The sequence below is a fragment of the Poecilia reticulata genome, linkage group LG7, assembly GCF_000633615.1.
Source record: "Poecilia reticulata strain Guanapo linkage group LG7, Guppy_female_1.0+MT, whole genome shotgun sequence".
Classification (NCBI taxonomy): Eukaryota; Metazoa; Chordata; class Actinopteri; order Cyprinodontiformes; family Poeciliidae; genus Poecilia; species Poecilia reticulata.
In genome coordinates, this window is record NC_024337.1 from 6,798,011 (window position 1) to 6,824,398 (window position 26,388).

Below are 26,388 nucleotides of genomic sequence, written 5' to 3' on the forward strand. Positions count from 1 at the left end.
ATAATTATTGTCTGTGTATTGATGCTGTGAGGAGAATAAACCCACTGCTGTTACCACCTGACTCTGCCTCCTGAAATCTTCATCATCGTAAAATCCAACCGCAAAACGGCCGCCTTGTTACAACACACAATAATCAGAAGAAATCATTCAATCTAAATAAGGGAAGTACTGGAAAACCATCTATCTAGCCATCTGTGTGTCAATACAGTTTTGTATTTGCACACTAATACTTGGATTAGAAAGACTGGGAAAACTAGAACTACGGAATATTATGAAATTTTAACTATAGAAATATGTAGGAATCATACATAGGAGGTGAAAGACAACATTTTTCCACATAAAAGATTGATTATCAAAAGTTAATTTTACACCTGAACATAAAAATTCAGTGCCTTCTGATAAGCTTCGGTTTAAAAAATATTTATACAAGAATTAGGTTACACCAGTTTGGGTTTTGCAGACGGAGTTGAGAGAAAACAAAACTCAGCTGTGTCCACTGGGTAACACACCTGTCACTCAGTGCAGTACAACCCTTAACAGTGATTAATTTGACCAGGGCAGAAACATGTTTATTTTTGCACTAATGCTGGTCATTTTTCAACTTGGGGGACCAACGGGAGTTCTTAGGCCTTCTCCAGTGTCCATTTAAGAAACTGCAGTTTTTGGTATTTCCATATTGGTTTCATTTTTCACATGGGGAAGTTGTTACTTGGTCAGCATTGGCACAGGACAGGACAGAGGGCCCAAGGGGAGACCTGGCAGGCAGGAGGATTTGGGTTATTGATGATGAATAATTTGAGAAGAGTGCAGGTACAACACACCATAGCAGAGGAAGAGCAACAAGAACGGGTTGAAAAGCACAAGAAGTTCAAGCCACTGTCAGGCATCCTGTGGAACATATTGGAAAAAGAGTTTCTCTCCGGGAAAAGTAGAAAAAAAATGTCACAGAGGTAGTATTTGGAGAGAATGTTAACCCCTAAACTGAGACGCTTTCACAATTTGTTCTGAGTTCTCAAATGTTCCGGCTCTAGCACCATGACTTCCTCTGGGCCAGGTGTTTTAATGAGCCACATCAGTGTTCATTTGCCTCTTTCCTGAACATCTGCATGGGAGGAAGAGGCCGTAGCATGAAATCAAGGTTTCAACGGGAGGTCTCAGAGATAGACATGCAAACAATAAGAAGGGTTTAAGCCAATCCAAAGAGGGAGTCCAAAACAAAACAACAAAAAACCACACACAAAAAAAAAGAGTTTTAGTAACATGGAGACTAGTGGGGGTAGCTGTAAGAATGGGTAACAACTTCACATATGAGGAGATAAGAACATTAGAAAAGGCTGAAATATAACAAAAATACATTAAAAGAGCAAACAAAGATGACAAATCTATTTTAAAAATAGGTTTAAATAACCACGGTAACCAAGATGACACCATCTTTATCACTGAGCAACAATGTGTTTTCCTACTTCATGAAATTCTTGGCGTCAAATTGTTTGTGTTCTCTTCCTGTTTTCTCACCCCCCACCGGTGTAGGCAGATGGCTGACCATCCTGAGTCTGGTTTTCCTTCAGACCTTCTGATGTAAAAAAAAGGGAGTTTCCTACACTATCACCCAGTGTATGCATCCACAGCATGGGGAGTATGGTGAAGTTCATGAAAGTCGCAAACGTTGTTTATTCTTGCCAGCTATGCTTTGCTAAAACCCATCGTCTTGAGTTAAACAAAATGAAAAAATACAATCAACTTTAATTTAAATGTATATGAACTTGTTAGCTCACTAGTTTCACATTAAACATGATTTAAATTAAAATCTAAATGTACAGTTTTTAATAACCACAAATGAAACTTGTCTCACCACTATATTTTCTGTTGGGGTTTTTTTTTTATGGCAAATCTTCAAATGTACTCTACAGCTACATTGTGCTGAAATATACAGCACCTAGTAGAAAGTAACCCTGGAAGAATAGGCATTAGTGGCAGCAAAAGAGTTAAAGTTTACCTTCCAGAGTTAGGTCTGATCAATAATCTGTGGTAAAACTAGACAAATTATATTGGCAGATGTTTTCCATCTGAATGGATGTTATTTTACAATAAATGAGCAAACTGTCAGTCTACATGCTAATCTGGTAAAAACATAACTCAAAATATTGGAACAAATGTACTTCTTTTATGAATTATTTTAATAATTTTGTTGATCACAATTATTCATGACTATCACTTGAAATCCCAATAAAGGATACTTGTGGCTGTCAGGTGACAAAATAAATTCAAGGTGCTTTAACAGAAAAACTTTCAAGCTAATGGTCCTTGTAAGATGTGAACATTGAAGAGAATCAGTTCCAAAAACACACGTTTATAAAAACTTAAAAGTTTCCCTTCTATATTTATAAGGAAGTTAGTGAAAGAGCTTCAAACATCAAAAGGCACAAAAACAATTTGAGCTTTGACTCACAGAAGACTTTTGTCTTTATTCAGTTCAAACGGTTTTCTCTCATAAATTACAGTTTAGCTCCATGAATGAACTGAGAGATTCTAACTCCTTTACATGGAAGAATAAAGGCTGGAAAGCAAAGAGATTTTTATTCTGAACGTAGAAAAGCAACCTTCTATTCATCTTTAGCTTACAAAAAAGGATAAAGCAGCACAACTAGTCTCTGTGAAGGAAAGGAACTAAAATTAGGCTGCACAGAGTCGGTGCCAGTTGCCAAACAAGCCCATGCCAAGTAACAAAGTAGAACACAGCTTCACCTTCAGCCCACTGACTACACGACCACCTGGGTCGGCAGAACATGAACGCAACCCTGGAGCCTGACCGCTGCCCAATGTGAGAACTCATGAGAGAAATAATCATCAACAGAGGCAAACAAATGCCGCCATCATTCCAAATGCAGCCTATAAATAACACAAAATCTTTAGCACCGTGGCAAATGGAGAGCGTCAAGGATCAATAATTTATGCAAGCAAGAAGAAAGTCATCAGGCTTCTACAATGCCAGCAAACAAGACAATGTGCATGGAGCTTGTTTAAAGAGGTGTGTCAGCGGAGGATGTTGCAGATTAATCAACGTTTCGGATCCCTGTTGAAAAGGATGGGGGCAATGTTACGAAAGGGAAAATGTTTGTGCTGCTCTTCCCATGTCAGGGTTTTTGAAAAAGTGGGAAAAAATGCGGCCAAGTCATGCTGAATTAGACAGAAGTGCGACTTCAGTGATCAACAGCTCAGCCTCACACAGTGTTTTTCTGTTTCGTTCATTTCTTGGAGGACCTGGATGGCCATTAGATAACTCTTCCTGCTCTGGATACTAAGAAATGATAGAATTACTAATTGCTTTGTCACTTCTTGATTTACCCAGAAATATACAGGCGTGGACTATGTTTGATTGGGCATGAAAATTGCAACATTTGTTGCATTTTCAGCTGGTGCAGTTTGCTTTCACACTGCACTGTATCACATGAACCAAACCAATTGAAAAACTGAGTGGTGCTGCACCAAGAATGACTTAAGGAAGTGACACAAAAACCTCCAAAGAAGACATGAGCACAACTTTCTTCTTCACAAAATCTAAACAAAAATAGAGTATTTAGAGGTTGTAGGATTTCTCTTTTGTCTTTGGTAAAAGACTGAGCTATTTCTCCCCTAGCGCTAGACTACAATGTTTGTTTTGGTTGTATTTACCCAGAATGCCCTGAGCTGTATCCCACTTCCTGCTTTTGGAGCAGTCTCCTGTACGCTTGCATTCACACTGCACCAGAGKTCACTTCAACCGAACAGAGACCTAGGTTTTTAAACGGACCAAAGTTCGCTTTTTTGGTCCACATCAAAGCTTGATTCACACCTCCCAAAATAAACCAGACCTTCTAGACAAACTAGAGTTCAGTTAAAGCTGACTTTAATTGAAAGAAGTCTGACATTTAAAACAGGCTGAATGCTGAAACGCTTGATGTCTCAAATATATGGTTATGGAGTTGTAGAACAATTGCCGTCACACCTTTAATTCCAAACCACATTAGTAAGAAGAAAGAATTCTGCAACAGCTTTCACTTTTATTTCAGTTTATCCTGAGGAAAATATGCTACTGACAATAACATCTTCACCTGAGAGATTGCAGTTTTGCCACCAGATTTTTTACTACTTTTTTATTCCCATAAAAAGTCAGAAACAAATTTGAAGGATTAAAGGGTTACGTTAAACTACAATTCAATGCAACTGAAAAACAGCACAATCTTAAATGTGGTGAGAGCAGCATTTGAAATGACACTCAAGGCCAATTTTTCACCAACGTACTTTTAACAGATTAAAACTGAAGGTTTGCTAACTCTTTGTAAGACTGGCTGCTTATGATGGTGTTTTTGAATTCAGCTTGCGATTATCCTGAAATTGTCAGAAGTGGTCCCTAATTTTTCTTAAGTTTTTCCCCCCTCCAACAATTTGTATTAACAGCTTATTAAATCGACTTTTTCTCTTTTATGACATTATATTTCTTTATTGAGGCAAGCCTAATTGCTCCTTTTTTTCCTAAATAATAGCTGAACTCTAACCTCAAACCCTTACTGAAAATGATCTTGTTAGCTGCAAAGGGAATGTTCAAGAATGTGATGAAAGACATGAAAAGAAAAAAAAAGTGAAAATAATCTTTTTTTTGTCTAATATAATTTGAGTGAGTACATTAGAATAAATCATTTGGGAATTAAGCTTAAAAATTTGGATCCTCTCGAGAGTGAAGAGTGTATTCAGTTAAGCACCTTTTCTTAATGTCCCTTAAGAGCTGCCCAGAGTGACCACAGACGTCTGTTCTCGGCTGCTGGGAGCAGCTCACTTGTGGAATCCCACTGCCCTGGAAGCTTAATCAAAATAAGGTCGATTTGTAGAGTTCAGGGGTGCAGCGCTGCTGTGGCTCGCAGCCCCCGCCGGTTCAATTTAAAATGAGTCGACAAACTGACCCACTTCTTGCCCAGGGAGCCGGCATTGAAACAGAGCTGATATCGTCTCTTCTTCGCTTGGACTCAACTGTGGTACTGTGTGCATGCCTGTGTCCTCAGCCTCATCCTCATAGAGAGAGCACCATTTATCACAACTCCCAGTCCCCATTGGCACTTCCACTCTGGCTGAAGGATGATGGTTACGCCCCGCAGCTCAGCTGAGCTCAGGCAGGACACACAATGTACACAAATCAGCAACACATATGTTCGGAGCATATGGTTAGTGTAAAGTTCCTGCTCAGAACCGGATAGTAGAAGCCGTCTGAACTCGCACTCGATGTCGTGGAAGGATAATCACGGAACAATTAAATATATTACAAAGTTAGAGAGGGATTGATCAGTACTATATTAGCTGCCTGTGGGAAGCCTCTGACATAAACAGATGCTAATGTGACATTTAATCTGATTGGATGCAACTAGGCGTGATTATCATCATCAGTAATTCTCCTCTCCCCCCATCCTTGCAAGGTTTCCGAGGTGATTCAAGTGTTCTGTGACTGACACAAACAGACCTTTTGTTGTCGTTCATCAGGAATAACATCTCCAACAGATATGCACCCACACACTTCTGTTATTTCCCCCTCTGCTATGTGGCTGCTGAGTATTTCAGAAAAACTCTGCTGAATATTTTGACATCCACAATGTTCCCGGGTGCTCATACAGGTGAAAAAATAAAAGACAGAAATGTTTGTAAACAAGCCTGTTCTCAATTGTACCTCCTGCTTACAATGTTGGCAAACCCGGGGCAGATAAGTTATTTATCTTGACATTTAGCAAAATTTATAGGTTTGACCTGCTATATTTGAGGACAAACAAGACAGTGTAAGTGTGTGTTAGCTGAGATTTATGATCCTTGTCTACACGACATGGGAAAAAAAAAAAACACAAAACAAATTGTAGTCTTGCATAAAGGCTGCTCAACGAGCTTCTGGCTCCAAACAGGAATCATTTTATAAGTCTTGGCTAAAGTACATTGTTGAACAAGGAGACCTAGGGGTAGAGGTTTTTTTTTTTTTTTAACTCTGTCATATATGCTATTTGAGCTGAAAACAGAGATACTGCAACTACCGTGTTTCCCCGATAGTAAGACACCCCCGATTGTAAGACATGTCAGGGGTTTCAGGGGGGTTGGCTAATATAAGCCGTACCCCGAAAGTAAGACATATCGGGGAAACACGGGGGTATTGCCGCCTCCCTCTAATCTAGCTGCGCGCCGCCTCCTGCCCACGTCCGCACCGTCCCCCTCTCCATACGTCACCGCGCCGTCCCCTGCACTTGTCACTGCCGCCTCCTGCTTAAAATACGGTAATACAATACTGTTCAGGTTGTTAATAAATGTTAATTTTATGGTTAAAACAAAAAATTCGACAATTTATTTCCAATATAAGACATACCCCGAAAGTAATACATAGTGGGGCTTTTGGGGATAAAAAGAAAGTAAGACATTGTCTTACTTTCGGGGAAACACGGTAATAAAAATGCCTTAAACACTCTCAAGATATTTGATCAGTTCCTGCATTACTTCAGGTAGAAACTACAACTACATAGTTACGGTTAGCAATAAAAGGTCCTTGGTTAGGTTTAGATTATAAGCACAGTTATAAGGACGGTCAAATAACTTACCTTCAGTTGTTAGAAAAGTGCTACATATATATCAAACATAACTTGATAGAAATTTGACTTCGCAATTTAACAGCTCCTGCTCTTTCTGAACACTCCACCTTCAGCACGTCGTCCATGATGTCGTCTACGACCATTCTTAGGAGCACTGGACTGAGATGTAGCTCAGCAGGTCTCATATGTACATATTAAATAAAATACTTTCCCTTAGAAATACAATGATTTCCAACATAAAAGTGAGTTGTATGATTCAACCAGACCTTAAATACCATGTTCACCTCCAGATGTAACAAGTAATATTAGAAAAGGACTGCAGGAAGTCTGGGGAAATACTGGGTAATAAACGGCCAGTGCAAGAGCTTCTGGATATTGTGGGTGACCTTCAAGCCTTCGGGTGCATCTTCATGAGAAACTGTCATGCTGCTGTGATCAATACAGCCACATAGGCGCTGGAGTACCTTGAGCTCACGTGACTTAAGGTCAGCCAAGTTTGTTAGTGCCTCCAAAGCTCTACCCTGAATGTGTATTACAAAGAACAAATATATCAACTCAGAGAAGCTCCGGCTCTAATACAGCAAGTCACATCAGTTAAACAATGAAACAATGAACATGCGGTTAAAGGACTCGCCATTTTAGTTTATGGAAAACAAGCATCTGTTTCAAGGTGCTACCGCAACAAAAATCATATAAATCATACACATATCATTATGAGTGTGGCATATGATTACAGATTCATCTGGTAACTCTTTTCCCAGTAGGTCTGTCGTTATTTCAAGAAGACAAGGCTGGACATTTTGCTGTCTCACCAACTTTTGCGTCCAGATATTTATATATAATTGTGTAGGACACCATAAAGGAGGACAATATTGCTTTAAAAAATTACCATGAAAAAAATGTGTAAAGAATAAAACTAGCTGGAGTTTTGGTTGTTTGTTTTTTTGCACAACACTAATTTTTATTTGTGAAAAAGAAAACCACAAATAATTTTCCTTCCACTTCACAATCATACACTACTTGGTGTGTGTCTACCAAATAAAAATCCACTGAAATATAGAAAGATTTCTTGTTTTAACTTAATGAGTTTGAATACTCTTAAGGTACTGCATTTCTCTTTTTTAAAAATGTGCAAAAAGTTGGCATAACAGATGGATGCTGTATATCATGTGACTCCATAGCACTAGCATATGGATTGTAATGACTAAGAAGGTGTCTTACCCCGGGGCCTCGAGGGGATTCAGGAGGAGAGGTGGGAGTGATCTGTTTTCGACCTGAAAAACAAGCAAATTAATAAAAAAAAAATTTAACAAATCAAACTTGCCAACTTCAATCCTAGAAAAGTGATGCTTTTCATATTGTATTCTTGCAGAGGTCTACATTTACAAGTCACCTGACAACACACCAGATTTTTCAGTTCAGAGTTTAACAAGTTGAAATAACGGCGCTGTAGTGCCTTCTGCATGCTCTGAGTACATCGAAGGGGATTATTTTATAGGTTAAAGATTTAATGGAATACGAGCTAGTGAGAAAGAATTGAGGTTAACTGTAAAATGTCATCTTATATAAACTGCTTCTCTACTGATTGGATTTGAAGCAATCTGGCATCCAGAGGTATATGAATAAACCGTAACATTATGTACCGAATAACCCGGGCAAAGTAAATAACTCCACAGAACACTTGAATCCCTCACTATTTTCAAACATGACAAATCTATCCAATTTCACACAGATCAAGAGCCAGAGTCAGATTTAGACAGCTCGCTGAGTTTAAAGAGTAACAATGCTTCCTTGAGATTTTTTTTTGGTAGGTAGCCATGGCAATGGTGAAATGAAAGGCGTTCCAGCATCTCTTTGTCCTCCTCTCCAACTCTGCCTCACTCTTTATGCTGGGCTTCACTGGCCTTTTGGAAATTGCTTCAGTTGCCTGCGGTGTCTTGCTGTAGCTCCCATCTGTTCAGACTGCATGCATACAGAGTGGACATGTTATGAGACTGGCTGGCTTTCTCTCACAAATTCGCTATGGCATCAACCCCCCCGGCAACCATTTTCTTTTTAGGGGCTTGCTGTTTTCTCACTGTTATACTTTTGGAGCCCGTGGAGAATTTGATTCACCTCGTTAGCAGGACTGATGTGCAATTGGCCGTTTGTTTGGGATCAATGAGTGGCTGTCGTGACAGCTGAACAAACAGCTCTCCACCCAGAGTTGGACAGTTGTTTGCTTTACGAGAGGTGGGCTGCATAAGAGTAAAACACCAGGGGGACATACAAGGAACGCATTTAAACACAAACCCCTCGAATCTATCCACATTCTGTCATGTCATAATCACAAATTTAAATTTATTCATCTGGACTTTAGGCAACAGACACAAAGATGTCTGTCACATATATCCTGCCCTTCCTGAATTGGAAGGAAAGGATACATGATTTTCAACTTTAAAAAGAAAAAATAACAGAAATATTAACTTGTAGAGAACTTTTGTGGAAAGCGAATGACATAACTGCATCGACTACGCATTCATTAAGAAAAAAGCTGCCAAGAGGCTGATAGGAATTTTGAGGGAGTTAGAGCTCAAGTGAAAAAAAATCTGTCAAATGGACAGTGCGACTTATTCACTCCCCATATCTGGAGGGACCGTTTGGCCTAAAACAAACACAACCCATAAGTACATCACACCTTTCACCTAATCTGACAGACCGGGCAAAGGCAGCAACATTTTGAGAATTGACAAAGTGGAAACACTTTAAATCTCCTATATGACTTTGAATCCCTCTGATCTGGAGGAGTTGCAGGGATCCACAGCTCAGGCATGGGAAATTTGTTAATAGGACAAGTGAGACCTACATGGAAAAACTATGTAAAGGAGGAAGATAATTCAGTACACTACCCTCAACAAAAAATCCACACAGTGAAACATTGTGGAGGCAGTATCAGTCTTTGGGGAAGATTTTCGTCAGCAAGTGACAAGAGAATTAAAGGCTTTCAAACATCCATCTGTGTATAAGCTTATTTGCTGCTTTTTACTTGGTGATAAAATTACTGAAATAAATGGGCTTTTCAATAATAATATTGAATGGACCTGTATATGTTAAAACATCAGAAACAAATTAATGTAACTGTCCAGACAAGAAAATAGAATTAATTCAAATCTATAAATTCTAAATTTCAAGACCACAAAGGAAGTAAACGCATTATAAGTCCAAACTGAATGTAACACGTCCTCTACAGTCACAGAGGAGATGTGGGAGATGTCTTATTGTACATAAAGATGACGGTGTAGCAAAGAAAGGAATTAATAAATCCATCAGAGATCACCAACATCAATCAAAAGAAAAATTCATAATATCACTCTTCTTTGAAAACAAGCCCAAGTCTTCAGTCTCCTTTTGTGACTCTGTAAAAGCACTTGAACGCTGATTAAGATGTCATCAATAGATGCAGCCAAAAGCCTTCTCTGCACTCTTGTGACACAAGCCCTGATCAGCGCTATTCTTCTCTCCTGAGATAAGTAAACAGTCTCATTAGGAGGGAAATAATCAATTACCCAACCAGGGTTCACTCGAGTTCCTAATGCGTCGCTGGGATGGAGTGGCTGCGTAACCACACTTTTAAATCAATTCACCGTTAGAATCACAACAAATCAGCAGTATAGCCTTCGATAAGACACGCAGACAGTGGCACATCATTTATTCGCGGGTATGAGCGGCCACAGAATATTTAATCAGAACTCGGTTTTAGCGGGAGACTTCTTTAAAGCTCGGGATTCAAAACTTCATTTAGCAAGGATATTGTGGAACCAACGTGCTTAATTCGTCGGGGCAGAATGGCAGCGCCCTGCCTGGGTAGGAGAAATTCAGAAGCATCTTTTTTTCTACCTTGCGCTGACTGCGGTTCATTCAGATCTGAATTGTGTAAAAAAATAAAATAAACAAATGTGTCGCATTGTCAAAATAAAATATTAGAGTAATGTGATAGGCTGGAATTGATAAGAGGTCAGAATGTTCAGCTGCCACTCCAGTGAATTCTTCAGCACATGGCTGCACCTTGTGTCAAACAGCCTCCGACTGCAGCTGGTGACAGCAGCAACGCTCTACTCTGATGCCCTGCAAACTTGCTGCGGTGGCACATGAACCGCTCCTCCACCTGCACCGGCCATCCAGCTTGTAACAGAGGATTTACAAAGCAGAACGCCTCCAGAAGACGTCCAGCTGGTCCGAGTAAGTGAAGTTGCAGGCCAACCATAAGATGAGGGACTCAGTGGCAGATTAGTGGTTTTGAGGAACGTCACCACAGTGGCCTTGCTGCTTCCAAGAGGGGGAGAGAGGGAGTTAGTTTACTGCCTGGCAGTAAACTACAAACTAAGTAGCACTGGTGGTTGTGTATAAATACTAATAAATGGCTCTATAAACAAGATGAAAGAAACATTAAGTACATAAATGTGAATTACTGAGAATGAATTTGTGAATGCTTTAGAAAATCTCAAAGTTTAGGTAAGAATCTACAACCTAATGGGAAAACTCACAGCCAGTAATAAAGAAATACTGAAGACAGCTTGAAATGTGATCCTTCTTAGGATTTTGTCTTTCTTAAGAAAATGTAATGTCACCCTCAATTAATGAGCAATGATAGCAGGAAGGCAAGGAAAAAATATTTTTATAATTCTTCAGGAGAAATCAGCTAAACTTGGCAACAGCGGTTCAAATCGGTAAATATACAAAAAAAACAGTGTTTATTGGTGCATTTTACCAAGTGGCTAGAAGAAAAATAAAGTTCAAGCTTTAAGAAGAAGAAGCGTTTCACTTTCTTTAAAACAATGTTTTCTTACATCATTTATCCTGTTACTTATAGAGTAATTAATGTGACCTCAAAAAGTCCTCGTGAATTAAATGAGGATATTTACTTGGTGAAGGTGATGATTTCTGACGTGGCACATCCTCCTGCTTAGTCCTCAGAGATACCCTGGGGCTGGATGGCTTCTTTTCCAAACTGGAAAACAGCCAAAATCTTATCACATCCTTTGCCTCCGAGCGTTCCTTAAGAGGAGAAAGTTTAAGCCATGTCAGTGCCCAAAAAGAGAAACGTTAAAAGAACCCTTTCACTCCAGTTAAAGGGAACAGCACAGATTCTGGAGCCACTTAAGGGCTGAAATCAGTGAAACAGCAAACATACAAGAAAAGGACACTGTGCAAAAAGTACTTTGAAAAAACAGTAATAACAACAACTATGTGATAATTGACAGCATATGTGTGGAATATCAGAGAATCTTAACACTCTTTCTTTGTTTAACTCTCGTTCTAAAAGGGAGAAACTTCCAGACAATTTTCAGTCAATGTGATTAGAATATTTGGAGCAAAGCTTTAAGCTGTCATCTTTGTTGAGATTTGACAATACGGACAATTCACAACAAAAATAGTGGGGTTTTTTTGTTGTTTTTTTTCCCTAGAGACAGCACCATCTTGCAGTTGTCCAAGAAAAGCAATTAGTCTAAACACCTTTCTGTACGTTTTCAGACATTCATATAATTCCCTTTGAGCTTTTGTGTTACCTGGACTGTGCTTGAAGCCGAGACTGCAGCATTGCTGTGAGTCTGGACAGATGCCTCTGTGCTGTAGACCATCACTCCAAGAGGATTTGGCTTTGCACCTCCTTGCAGAACGAGCTGTACCTCTTTGCCTTTCCAGTGAGCTGGCTCCTGGAAGGGGCACCAAATCCCCCAACGAAGGCACTGCAAGAAGGCAGCTCTGGATGTGGAGGTAGCAGATAGCTATCAGAATAGAAAAAAAGAAAAGAAAAGAAAATTCACACTGTGATACTTACCCAGTTCTGCTTAAACTTTCACCTGGAATTAGAGTATTTGTCTAACTATGTAGGATTTGGAAATTTTACAAAAAACACCCCATCATTAGGGAAAAACTATAACTTGGATATTAGGATGGGCAAAACGTTGTCTAAACTTTGTCTCCATTGTTTTCAGAAGCATTGGGTTTTTTGAGCGTGCAGATGTAAATACACTGAAATGTACATAATTGTCATCACACAATAAATGTGCGGAACAGAGCTATACAGAAAATGACTGTTTTAAGTCATTCACATGTTTTCCAGTGATATATCAGGTCACTAAGAAGGAGTTTTGCTGTCCCTTATGCTCATGGCTAACAGATCTCAATGACCTGGATTAGATATTGTTATGATGAAAAAGACTAAGTGTACAGAGAAAAATTTACATAAATATTAATCATTGCAATAGTTCACAATAACATCGGAAAGCCATTTTGTCAAAAAATCATGCAGCCCTATTTTAACTACTAAATATAGCACCTTAAATAAAACTACTTGAAATACAGACAGAGTTATCACATGGTTTCAGCTGCTTTGCTGTGTATTAATCTGGTTTAGAATCAGGGCTGTTCTGTTTCAGACATATAAAGAATGGAGGAAAAGTCTTGTGCTTTAAATCACCCACAGCAGAAACATGAGATTTTGCCGAATTGATTAAAAAACTGAACCTTAAACTATTACAATCAATCAAATGTGAGACAGTATATATTATTACCCATACAGTACAACCTGCAAGTCCTTGTTAATTTAGAAGAAAGCGCAGCATATTATGGTTCGCTGAGGGAGTACAATTCTCCTAATCACAACTCGTATGCCTCATACAAAAATCTGATACAGCGGATCATTACTCATACAAATGCTATATTTAATCTAAATGTCATACAGAACCTTTAACCAGGTATAATATGAAAAACAAGAACTGCAGGTAATAATTTAGAATCAATTTTAACAATTTCTACCAAGTGACCACGGAAAAAACAACTGCAACAGTAAATGATTTATCAACTTCTAAAGCTTAGGTCTTTGGAATGAAAAAAAACATACATTGTAAAACAACAAGAGATTGTACTACTTTAAACTAAGAGCAAAATTAAAATTTAAAACTGTTTAACAATTAAGCATAACCCAGTGAAGAGAGATAACATTATGAAGAAGCTAACTGATCATTTTTATTGGGATGCTGTTGTAAAACTACATTTAGCAAGCTATGAGTAGAATGCTATATGACAGTAGAGTGCAGGCTGGGACGTTTAGTTTATCTATTAAAATTGAAATAATTGTTAATTATACATTTTGATTGAAATTCAAAATGCAGTTCTTTTAACTCAAGGTTATGATAAAGTAACTCAATCTCAGTATAATGTAGGTTACCTACCTACATTATACTGAGATTGAAAACCAGAGGCAGAAAAATGTCTTCCAATGGTTTATTTCCAGTGAGCTTCGTGTGAAGAAGCCCAAATGAAAGCGACAATATTGCCTCCACTGATTGATTTAATCCATTTCCACACAGCTCTGTATCCCCTTACTGAGCCAGAGAGTCATATCTGATGTACTGTGTTTCACTGGCGGTGCACAGCAGGAGAGCTGGAGCGGCGTATGACACCACAAGAAAAACTGAAGGGAGGACCAAATTGCTAAAAGAACAAGTTTGTTTGAGAAGAGGTTTACTGGTGACTGAAAGCTCACATCAGCTGTTTGCCAACACAAGGCCAGAATCATTCCTATCCCATTGTTTTCAATGCTGAACAACATTTCTGACTCACTGGCTTAGACCAGAATTAAATTACCACGTAACCAGACTAACCAGTCGTTCTTTTTTCTGGAGTTCAGCCAGTCACTCAGGTCTGATTGAAACTAGTGAAATCAAGCCAAAAATGCACTTAATCAAAGTTGATTCAAGACTTAAGGGGGAAATTGACTATTTTAGACATTACCATGTTGATCTGAGTAACCTTTGCCATTCATAGATAAAATAATTTGAATAATCATTTGGCATTTTTTGTAGTAAGGTTGGTCATCTTAATGTAGTATTACAATCTGTTTGATGGTCTGAAACACGTATGCATAACAAAATCAGGAGGGGGAAAATACTTTGTACTGTAAGTCCTCTGAAGTTGTTTTTTATTATTATTTCCAGAAACTTTTGTTGCCTTTCAAAAATCATCCTTTCAGCTTGACAACAACACTTATAATTAATTTAGCCACAAGAGGTCCTTACGAGCTAAACAAAAGCGACAATCATGTTGTTCGTTGTTGCGAAGACTAACGAGTGCGATCTCTGCTGAGGGCAGATTCAAAATGTCAATTTATTTTGCATTATGCAAAGTAATCTTGCTGACCAATTAACAAAGCCCAAAGTCGAGTGCTCGGATAGGTTAATGGAGCTGACATTTTGAACAGTGCAAGGAATACTGCACTCCAGCAGGGACGCAGCGCTCAAAATCTAAAGGTTAAAGAGATCTGAATATTCGCTTTTAATTATTATGTAAACAAACACCTTATATAAACCCTGTAATACTTCATATGTCTGTTGTTGTCCGCCCCTTAGTTCTATTTCAATATACCAATCTCAGATTACAGCAGCTGCATTGTGTATTTGATTTGTGGCTCTGAAACAAGTGGCTTTACTTGTCATATACATGTAGTCAATAGCTATGCTTGACCCAAATACAAAAGGGACCTGCTTGTTTCACGATGTGCATTTACCGCTTTAAAGTTTTAAGAGAGCCCTAAAGCTGATCAACACCCCATCTCCTCGGACACGTAGCCATCTTAAAACTATGATTTTATCCCCAAGAAGCACAGATTTTAACAGCGTTTTCTCAAAACTGGAGTTGCAGAAATATATGGCAGCCATTAAACAGATAGATGTGTGATCCCTCCTGAGACATTGCTGTTTTCCCATCTTATGTGGTCAAATTAATAAAATGTTTTATGTGAAACATTAAACTATTTCAGTTCCAAAGTTATGATAAAATGATGCAATGAGCCAAAAGTCTTTTTATGGCCCAGAAAGTCGCCGCTAAAAATTGCAAGGAAATTTAATTGAATGTTTTCCTTCTCCACTTAAACCCTGCCTACACACACACACGCACACACACACCCACACACACACACTTCATCTCTAAATGTATGCATTCCAATAGAACACGACTGAAGAAGTAAAATGAGTGTTCAGCATATGACATAAAACTAATTTCTTATATTATTCACTGTATTTATTGCAGGAGTGATTCAGTAGCAGAGACGCCCGGCTGAGCCGTGAGAGAAAAGAGGAGACAAAAGACCAATCAAGAGGTCTTTTCTGCTGGGATGCTTGCAGCCTTTTATCTGCCCCACACTCAGTTCTTATCACAGACTTTCAGTCTTCCCCAACATAAGAAACTATGAATGACTTTTTCTTCAAAAGTCTTCACAGTAAGTACAAATGAGGACAAAAAAAGAATTAGCTGGTGTAAATACCAACTAAAGCAAAATATTAATTCACAAATGTTTAAACCAAAAGATAAACTAAAGATATCAGAGTATTACTCACTTTGTAAAGCTAATTTTTCTCAACAAAAACCTTGTTGTGCGGATCCACTGCCCCCTGCGAAAAAACTTAGGACAACTGGGTGAGAGAGGTAATACTTCTCCTGCCACAGTGATTTTTTTTTTTTTTATCAATTTCTTAAGGCCCGAACATTGTATTAGAATAAACTGAAAGAATTATGTAACAGCTCCTTGTGAAAGTAAAAACTGCATTAATCCCTGTCATGATCTCAGTGTGGTGGTGTTTTAAAGTGCTTTGAGAGAGCAGGATCTACAGATGAACAGCATGGAGTGTTGACAGCTCGGGCTGGCAAAAAACATGAAAGAGGGAATGTCAGAGACTCAAAGTTTTATAAAAACAAAGATTATAATAACCCCATTCAGAAGTGTGTGCGAAAAACTTCCTATTATTCATCTTTTAATCTGTACATCTCAGAACTGCTAACAATAAAACTGTGTCACGAAACTTCTTGAATAAAGTGCAGCAATGTCTTATTTATATACAGGTACAAGGCTTTTAATGGCTTTGTGGTAAAATCAGAGCACAGCAGGAGGTAGTTAGCCAATGTATGCATAGGATGAAGATTTTTATTGAAGACATAAATGTAAGAAAAAAAAAGGCCAGGAAAAATCGACTTATTCTTAGCACCACAGTAGCACACTGAGTCTTAATCAATTGCATGCTGGCTGGTGACAGCAAAGAGACATTAAATCAATGACTATATTTTAGAAGAAGTATAACTTTTTGCACTTAGAGTGTTATGGACACGGACAAAAAAAAATATTAATCAGAGATTTTGTCTTTTGAATTAAAAGTTTGTTGTAAGGCTGGCCATTATGTCCATACAGGCAGAATGATCAATGGGTTATTTCCCCACAGTGTGATTACACTGCTGATTTGAGTGTTAAAGGCTATATTCAAAACAAGCCATTAAGTTTCAGTTAGAAAGAAAACCGGCACATGTTTCCAGAGTGCGCTTGGAAGTGAAGAATTAAAAACGTAGGCCCAAGGCGCAAACAAGAAGGGAGGAAACTTTTTCATAAAGTTCGACTGAAAACAATAACAGGCAATGTCACTTCACACATAATTGCTCCATGTAGCAAAAACATTTTCTAAGGGGAGAATCCATCAAAATGGATTAGAAGAGTAATGCTGCATTGTTTCCAGACAAATAATGAAATTGTCTGTTTCAAACATTTAACGGGGTTAGAAACAAAGACTCCACCGCTGTGACCCGAAGCAGGAAGGGTAATCATCTAACTCCTGCAGGGCATTAAGAAGATGTGGGAGAGGGGAATATTATTTAACTGTGTGTGGAGGACAAGTTCTGCACATTAAAGACGACGGAAAACGTTTCCCAGCCGACAAGAAGAGCTGGAAGTGGAGGCACTACACCAGCCTGATTCACCACCGAAACATCAGCAATCATAGAAACAGACACAGCCTGATATGTGACGGCTTGCCTGACTTCCTTGAATATGTCCGGATTTAGGGGGGTAAGAAAGAGAAAGCTTGCAGTAAGCTGAGATAAAGCGCTTTGCGAAGACATATCTTTGGAGAAACTCAAAGAAATTGGAAAGATATTCAGTGACTTGGGGCTTTCTAGGGTGCAGAAAGAATTATTCCTAAATTAGGAGGATGTGGGCATTGGTGGAAGACAAAGTCTGACAGTTATTACCATTACTGCAGTCTGTTGGGCTGCTCAAGTCATTATTTCAGCCAAGACCCTGTGACAGGAACCGGCCCGTAGCCTCCTCTACTTATACTTCAGAATGAGAAGCCTTACAGGACTGAGAGAACATGCATCAAGATCATTAATTTAAAAGGTCTTGACTGCCGATATTTTAATATAGCCACATTTACATATACACATACGCCATACAAATTCGGAATCCTGTGTACTCCATTGAAGGAAATTGAAGTATTTATATTAGCGGTTCTCAACAGGGGCGGTACCGCCCCCCGGGGGGTGTTCAGAAGATGGCAGGGGGCGCTGGTGGAAATTTTTACAAATTAGGCGGCGCAGCAGGTGATGAGTGAAGATTACTGATGGTGAGCATCAATAAATGATAAAATAAATCTAGCAACAGGAAATAAACTAACGTGGACATAGCAATAAACTAAGAGAGGATAAAGGAAACTAAATGGAAATGAATGAAGAACAAAATGCAAGAATAAACTAAGAAACTAAAGTAAATACAGAGGGATAAACTAGTATGGCAAGACCATTCGAGCAATAATTAATACAGAGGACTGTATGGCAAGAATAAACAGACACTATTTCCAGATAAAAGGTAAAATAATGTTGTTGAAGTGTCATGGGTTTGTTGAGACAATATCTAATACTGAGAATAAATATATCTTACAGACCAGAACAGTAAATAACTTATCATTTATTTATGTTTTTAATTAGATTTGATATATTCATTTCTTCAATATTATTTTCCATGTCAGTGTTATTGTCATGAGGCTGATGACTCCATGACACTTTCAATTTGACTCATTACGATTTGATTAAGAACCAGATTTGTTCTTTGTAATCTCTGTCCAGTAAAACTATTAATCTATAAATCAATAGACAGGTCTATATAAAGATATAATCCATGTTTCTGTCTCATATCTGTATGGCATTAAAAGGATCTGGAACTTTTGTTTTTCCACTGAAAGCTCTGGTTTGCACAATAAATGCCACGTGGGTGAAGTTTTATGGATGATGCTCTGATGTCCCATTCTCCTGAAGGCAGCACAGAGCTGCACCACCAGAAACTGACAAACACTGAAGAGAAGAAGAGTTATGTAGTTACAGTTCTATCCATGTTTTAATGTGGGAGACCTCAGTCGTTTGCAAATAGTTCAAAGTTTAAACTTTCATGTTTTACATCTTTTATCTGCTCATTTTGTGTAATATTTAACAACTAGAAAATGGCAAAGAATAAGAATATTTTTTCCACTGATTGGCTGCTGTTAGGCCTACCAATTTAAACTTGAATGCTCATTGCATTTTTCATAGACACCTGTGAAAATAATTTCTATTCCCATGACTTTTTGTTCTCTGGGAAATTATTTTTGATGATAAATACAGAACAAGCATAAAAATCAAACATCTACAATAGTGATAGTAATATTAATGATAAAATAATAGTCAGTGCAAAGTAGCCTACAAATTCTTTGGTGGGGGGCGGTGAGGGATCTGGATAAAGGCTAGGGGGGCGCTGGGCCAAAAAGGTTGAGAAACACTTATTTATATCGTTCTCAGAACGGCTGATTCTGAAAATTAAAGATTTTGATCAAAGTTTGGTTCACTTCTCAGGCAGGTTGACTGAGATCACTTCTGTAAGTGGTTGCTCATATTGTAACACAATTGATTGAGACAAATAGTGCAAGATAGTGCATTTAATTGTATGAGATCGCACTATACTGTTTAAGTTTTAATTAATCCATATGTCTGTCACAGTTGTCAATATTTCTCCATTACAAACCATTTATACACATAATTAACTTGCCTACAGGAAAAGAATGCCTTGAAAGGTGATTTTGTTTGTAATTGCTTTTGGTCTTTGTGCGGCTTTGTGCATTTTCGATTTTGATTTTTTAAATCGGACTTTATTTTGTTTAATTCAATTTCCCCTTTGGTTAATGAAGTATTTTTGAATTTGAATTTAGTCATATGTTTGGTACTTTTTATTTTTATCTGTCCAAACAAAGAATATTTCATTTTGCACACTGTATTTTTACAGCAGGCTATGCTCACATCCTGGAAAAATATCAAGCCTCCTGTTGACTCTGCATAATTCGCACCCAGGTCCAGAACTGGAAATATGATCTGTGATGGCATGGGCGTCTATGTTGCCCAGTGGCAATAGGGCAAAAGCATTTATTAATGACATGACAGGAGGCAGAAGCAGCTGGGTAAGTTTTTAAGTTTGGAGCGACATTCTGTCAGTTCACATTTATCAAATGCAGCGGACTTGACTTGGCAGCACTTAGTTTCACTTAACAGTACAGATAAACAACGATTCTCAACATATTGTGGGGAGATTTTGTCAGGAAACTTGAGAAAAATAAATCTACAGTTGCTGAGATAATCGTTTGCTCCTTACCCATCTAAGATGTACTCTTCCTGCTGAAAGCAACAAAAAGAAGAATCCTCAAACAAAGAGCAACTAACTAGAGGCACCATTAGTAAAGACCTTTCAAACATCACAATGTAACGTTACAGGCTTCAAGCACTAAGTGCCTGTCATTTTCTTAATTTGTCAAATTAGCCGAGACTCTAAGAAATAGAGTATTTTGACTTAAGAACCCAAATTCAAGAAACCTCAAATAAAATTTTACAAGGAGATTATTCATTCTAATTAAACTGAAGATGTTTTAAACAGATGAAAAAGCTGCTTCCAGCACTGAGTCGCTGAGTTAGTCTAATGTGCTTCACCTGCCCCTGCCTTAATATTGGGGAAGATATACCACCCAGTGCCTGGATTGACATAAAGTTTAATGCGACGCTTTATGGATCCTCAGGTTTTTTTCCCCATACATCACCACTGGCAGTTTGACATTTCAGTATTGAGTAAAATGCCAGGCAATCTAAAACAGATGTCTGTTCTATAGGGGATAAACTTTAGGAAACTCAGAAATCCTATTATGTTTTGCAATCACATAATTATCACATAAACCACAATCATCAGTCACATGAAAGAGAACAACAACTTTGTTTCAGCTTCCAATAGGACAAGGACTATAAACTGTTTCAACCAGGGCTGCAATGTAATGGTGACCATTAATTCCCACTTTGCGGTTTTTTTTTTTTTGTTTGTTTTGTAAAACTAGTTGGAAAACAATGCACAGTTGAACATCTAAAGACAAATGTAACTCATTTCAACATACTGTTTATATCTTAAATATTAGTGCATTAGGAAACACACTTCTCCACTGAAAATAATGTAAATGAAAATAATATGTTTTAATTCTAAAAGCTACATCTTGGCCAAAATATGTAACATATGTTGCAACATAGCTAGAAGCATTGCATGATGAAACAATAAATAACCAGTGAATAAATAGTTTTTCTGGGACACAGTGGTTATGGGAGTTTTTTTATTTATTTTTTTCTTAATTTTGAAGTCATATTTTTAACGTGCAAACAACTTCTACTATGGGTTAAGCGAAGGCATCATGATGTATTCTGCATCCAAGAGGATTCCGGATTGGGTCAAAAACGCAGAATGTTGGCATTACTGGAGTTCTTTATAGACAAACATGAAGTGCTGGTGGAAATCTAATTACTTTCTCTGGGTCTAAAATTAAAAAGACATAAGCTCAGAGATTTGCTTCTGCCTGCATTTTAAAGTGCTAGGAAAAATGTTAAGAATATAGTTGCACAGAGTTAAGGGAGAGCTTGCAAGAGATCTGTTTTTTAACTCATTCATTTTTTAACTGCTCAGACTTCTCGGATAGCTATGGAAGTGAACATCTCTACAGTCGGCAGCTTTGCCTGCCGGGTACAGAAGAATCCAGAAAAACAATGCAGGAGAAAGAACACACAAGGAGCAGGATAACGTGAAGCACAAGAGGCATGCTGTGGGCTGGCTCACACTCTAAAATGTGTGCCTGTTAATGACATCCCACACATTCCGAGGAAAATGTATAACCGGGGCAGTTATGCAGGATTCATGTTTGGGAAAATGTTTAAAAGTTTCCCATGTTAAATTTGCTTTCCACAGGAATGTCCTACTTTGTGTTAGAATTATCTATAATTCCAATTTTTTAAAAATTGAAGTTTGTAGTTGCTGTGTGATCAAATGTGGAAATGTTCATCGGGTATGACTGTAAGCCACTGTTTCTTTTTTGTCGTTTTTTGTATATAACAATCTACCATAGCAGACCAATCAGAGTGACGCATTTCCACCTACATTTGCTCAGAAATGTTGGTATTGTTATATGAAAGCAGTACCATAATGTAATGGTCAGATGGTTATTAATTCCTCATCAAAGTGGTAAATCATTCATTATTCTCATTGCGATAAAAATTTTAATCACTATAAGTTTGTGATAATATGTAAATTCAGAACTACCAACTGTGCAAATTTCGTTGCTAGGTAAAGACACTTCATTTTCTTTCTCTAAAAATAGTCCTGCAAAAGTGTTTGATTTAACACATGGATTGTTTCATACACCATCAAAGACTTGGCTGTTCTGCTCTAGATATAAGAGAGCGTATGAAAAAGCATAATTTAAATAGACCTGCTTCAGGTTTAAAGTGGCTCTTAGCACCTCATTTGGTAACTGTGTTTAATCAAAACCCTTGCTTTCCTCGCTGAAGCTGCTATACAGAGACAGCAGGGTCTAAGTTTGAGTTTGAACTCACAAGACAATGATTAGATGTTCAAACATCATCACCAATCGCCTCTCCGGTTGCCAGGGCGCCACATCCATCTGGAAAAGGATGGCACTGCTGGCAGGCACTGACAGGGTAAGACTCACCCCGGGCCTATCGCGGGGGGGAGATTGATGCACTTCTCGGCGGGGGAAGAACTGACATTCATTTTAATTAGGCAGGCAAAATAATGTGTCTGCGGCACGTTGCTTCCCTTGCCTCATCTTCAACGTCTCCTCTCATGGAGAGAAAGGAAAAGGCGTCTCCAGGGAAGAATGAACTCCAGAAAAGGCCACCAATCAGGCCGTGTATATATCACTTCTAAGTCCTCATGACATTATTTTTCTTAGGATGTTTGATTAACATTTAATTAACATTTGTATGACATTTCATATAAGAACAAAAACAAATATTTAACCGGTTTCTTAAAAAGTGAGCTTCACACCAGTGGGAGGATTCATGTCTGTGTAACAACGAAGGTAGCACCAATTACCTTAGCAGCACCAAACACTGAGGGGTGTTTTTTGTGTGTTCTGGAGATAGTGTCATTGTGACACAAACATTTTAATGAGTGTTTGATTGCTAAAAGCTTTGGTAGATTCACATTAATTTACCAAACACCGCACAACCCTTAAGGCGCACAGAGAGGCGACACACATACAGCCACTTAGGGGCAGTCATGGGAAAAACACACAACAATCTATACAACATGTACCGTCTGTGAGCCAATTAAAACCCAAACAAGAGTCTCCGTGGCACCAAGGAGAGGCTGTACACTGACACCTTTAATAAACCCTGCTGCTGCCAGCCATGTTCCTACCTTCTGCTCCACATACCGTTTCTCTTCTATCCCCTTTGCACTGACATCTCAGATAGAAAAATAAAAACATGATTAAGAGGATGATTTTTTTTTTCTGTGTAGAGCTCAACTTGGAAAAGGCTTTTTCTCAATGTAAATCAACTCAATATCAACTCTAGTTTCAGTTAAAATCCTTACACTTTTGGGTATTTATTAAAACAAAATTCCATCCATCCATCCATTTTCTTCCGCTTACCCGGGGTCGGGTCGCGGGGGCAGCAGCTTCAGAAGGGAGGCCCAGACTTCCCTCTCCCCAGCCACTTCTTCCAGCTCCTCCGGAGGAATCCCAAGGTGTTCCCAGGCCAGCCGAGAGACATAGTCCCTCCAGCGTGTCCTGGGTCTTCCCCGAGGCCTCCTCCCGGTGGGAAGTGCCCAGAACACCTCACCAGGGAGGCGTTCAGGAGGCATCCTGACCAGATGCCCGAGCCACCTCAACTGGCTCCTCTCGACGTGGAGGAGCAGCGGCTCTACTCTGAGTCCCTCCCGGATGACTGAGCTTCTCACCCTATCTCTAAGGAAGAGCCCAGCCACCCTGCGGAGGAAACCCATTTCGGCCGCTTGTATCCGTGATCTTGTTCTTTCGGTCATGACCCAAAGCTCATGACCATAGATGAGGGTGGGAACGTAGATCAACCGGTAAATTGAGAGCTTCGCTTTTTGGCTCAGCTCTCTCTTCACCACGACGGACCGGTACAACGCCCGCTTCACGGCAGACGCTGCCCCAATCCGCCTGTCGATCTCCCGCTCCCTTCTTCCCTCATTCATGAACAAGATCCCCAGATACTTAAACTCCTYCACTTGAGGCAGGACGACCCCCCTGACCCGGAGAAGGCACTCTACCCTTTTCCGGCTCAAGACCATGGCCTCGGATTGGGAGGCACTGAGCCTCATCCTGGCCGCTTCACTCTCAGCTGCGAACCGCACCAGTGAGAGCTGCTGATCACGTTCCAATGAAGCCAACAGGACCACATCATCCGGAAAAAGCAGAGATGCGATCCTAAGGCCACCAAAACGGATCCCCTCAACACCTTGGCTGCGCCTAGAAATTCTGTCCGTAAAAGTAATGAACAGAATCGGTGACAAAGGGCAGCCTTGGCGGAGTCCAACTCTCACCGGAAACGAGCCTGACTTACTGCCGGCAATGCGGACCAGACTCTGACACCGGTCATACAGGGACCTGCACCCCATGCACCCTCCAGGACCCTGCTCAGGGTGTAGAGCTAGTCCAGTGTTCCACGACCAGGACGAAAACCACACTGCTCTTCCTGAATCCGAGGTTCGACTATCCGACGGACCCTCCTCTCCAGGACCCCTGACCAGGGAGGCTTAAGAGTGTGACCCCCCTGTAATTGGAGCACACCCTCCGGTCCCCCTTTTTAAACAGGGGGACCACCACCCCAGTCTGCCAATCCAGGGGAACTGCCCCCGATGTCCATGCGATATTGCAGAGTCGTGTGAGCCAACACAACCCTGCAACATCCAGAGCCTTAAGGAACTCCGGGCGGATCTCATCCACCCCCGGGGCCCTGCCACCGAGGAGCTTTTTGACCACCTTGGTGACCTCGTCCCCAGAGATTGGAGAGCCCAACCCAAAGTCCCCAGGCTCAGCTTCCTCAACAGAAGGCATGTTGGCGGGATTGAGGAGGTCTTCGAAGTATTCYGCCCACCGGCCCACAACGTCCCGAGTTGAGGTCAGCAGCACACCATCCCCATTATAAACAATGTTGGTGCTGCACTGCTTCCCCATCCTGAGACGGCGGATGGTGGACCAGAATCGCCTCGAAGCCGTACGGAAGTCTGTCTCCATGGCCTCTCCAAACTCCTCCCACGCCCGAGTTTTTCCTCAGCGACAACCCGAGCCGCATGCGGTTTCGCCCGCCGGTACCCATCAGCTGCTTCTGGAGTCCCACAGGCCAAAAAGGCCCGAAAAAAATTTAAAAATTAAAAAAAAATTTAATGTAGAAATTAACTTGAACAACTGGAACCCCCGCGGAAAGGGTTATGACTCAAATTAACTTTCAGATATACCAAAGTGTGAATAAATCCTTTTAATGTTAAAAAATATTTATTAAACTGAGTCTGATATTTCATTAAAACTGCAATCTATACGTTTTAAGCAATGTGCTGTCAGGACATTTGAGCAGCTCTCTGAACTGAATTTGTCATGTTAAAGGAGAATATTGAATGAAGTGCAATAAGTACAATGCAGTGTAATATTTCTTTATAGCAGCTGAGTTAAGTATTGGACTGCTATCAGTCGATGCTTGTTGTAGAATGACTGATATGAAAAAATTGTCATTACAATACAAGTTTATGCAAATATTAAACTAAACCCATTAAAATTTTATTTTTACTGTCCAAAATATATATTTTTTGCCATTTTTGTGATTGAAGTATAATGCTAGGTGCAATAGTCAGGGAGTCAGCCGATTAAACACTCAAAGTTTGCTACCTACTGTTTAAGGTGACATTTAATACAAGTGAGGAGTTTCTACGGCATGTCTGAAAATTTTTTTTAAATCACTAAACTTTTGAAGCTTACATGATCTCGTTTACAAGAAATCAGATAAGATCCGACAGTTCCATCAAACTTGACAGCTGCAAGCCAATAAAAGAAACACCTCTTTGTACACTCACTAAGGTCCACTAAGAGAGTAGCACTTGGGTCCCAAGCTAAACATTAAGGCTAAGAGAATACCTCGAGAAATTATTGGATCTTCAGTATAGATCAAGCAGGTTATTGTCAAAAGGGACATGCGGTCAGAGGAGCCAGGTAAGGCAATCCCTCAGCAATCACTATCATTTTTATTTATTTTTTTATTTTTTAACACAAAGATAGCATCAACATGCTTCATATTCTACAGAAAACAGAAAATCCCAAAGGGGAACGTCTGACCTTAAATTTGAGTGCAATTCAGTTTCAATTCAATGTATTTCACAATAAACGTAATATGGCACTTTACAAGAAGGATAGATTAATAAAGTGAACAAAAATCAAGAATCTAGCAACAGGTACCGTTACACCCTATTGACAGATATGTCCTGAGAATGTTTTTAAAGTCCATTAGATGAAAAACAGAGTACATATAGTTAGTGGCAGCAGTAGCTCCTTCAAAGACTTTGTTCAGGAGAGAGGAAGTTGAATACAGAATGGCAGAGGAACTTATTGAGGGTTGTCTAGTGGCCGCCTCC

The 26,388-nt window shown here is 39.4% G+C and overlaps 1 protein-coding gene across 6 annotated transcripts in view; it reads right to left on the reverse strand.

Annotated features, from left to right (window-relative positions):
* Nucleotides 1-26,388, reverse strand: part of nphp4 (nephronophthisis 4) — a 178,852-nt gene that overhangs the window by 83,777 nt on the left and 68,687 nt on the right. For all 6 annotated transcript variants that reach the window (XM_017305947.1, XM_008413093.2, XM_008413092.2 and 3 more), the window contains 3 exons: nucleotides 12,137-12,355; nucleotides 11,492-11,624; nucleotides 7,812-7,864 (listed from right to left, as the gene is read on the reverse strand). In XM_017305947.1, coding sequence (XP_017161436.1) covers nucleotides 7,812-7,864; nucleotides 11,492-11,624; nucleotides 12,137-12,355 — 405 coding nt within the window. The remainder of the gene's footprint in view (nucleotides 1-7,811; nucleotides 7,865-11,491; nucleotides 11,625-12,136; nucleotides 12,356-26,388) is intronic.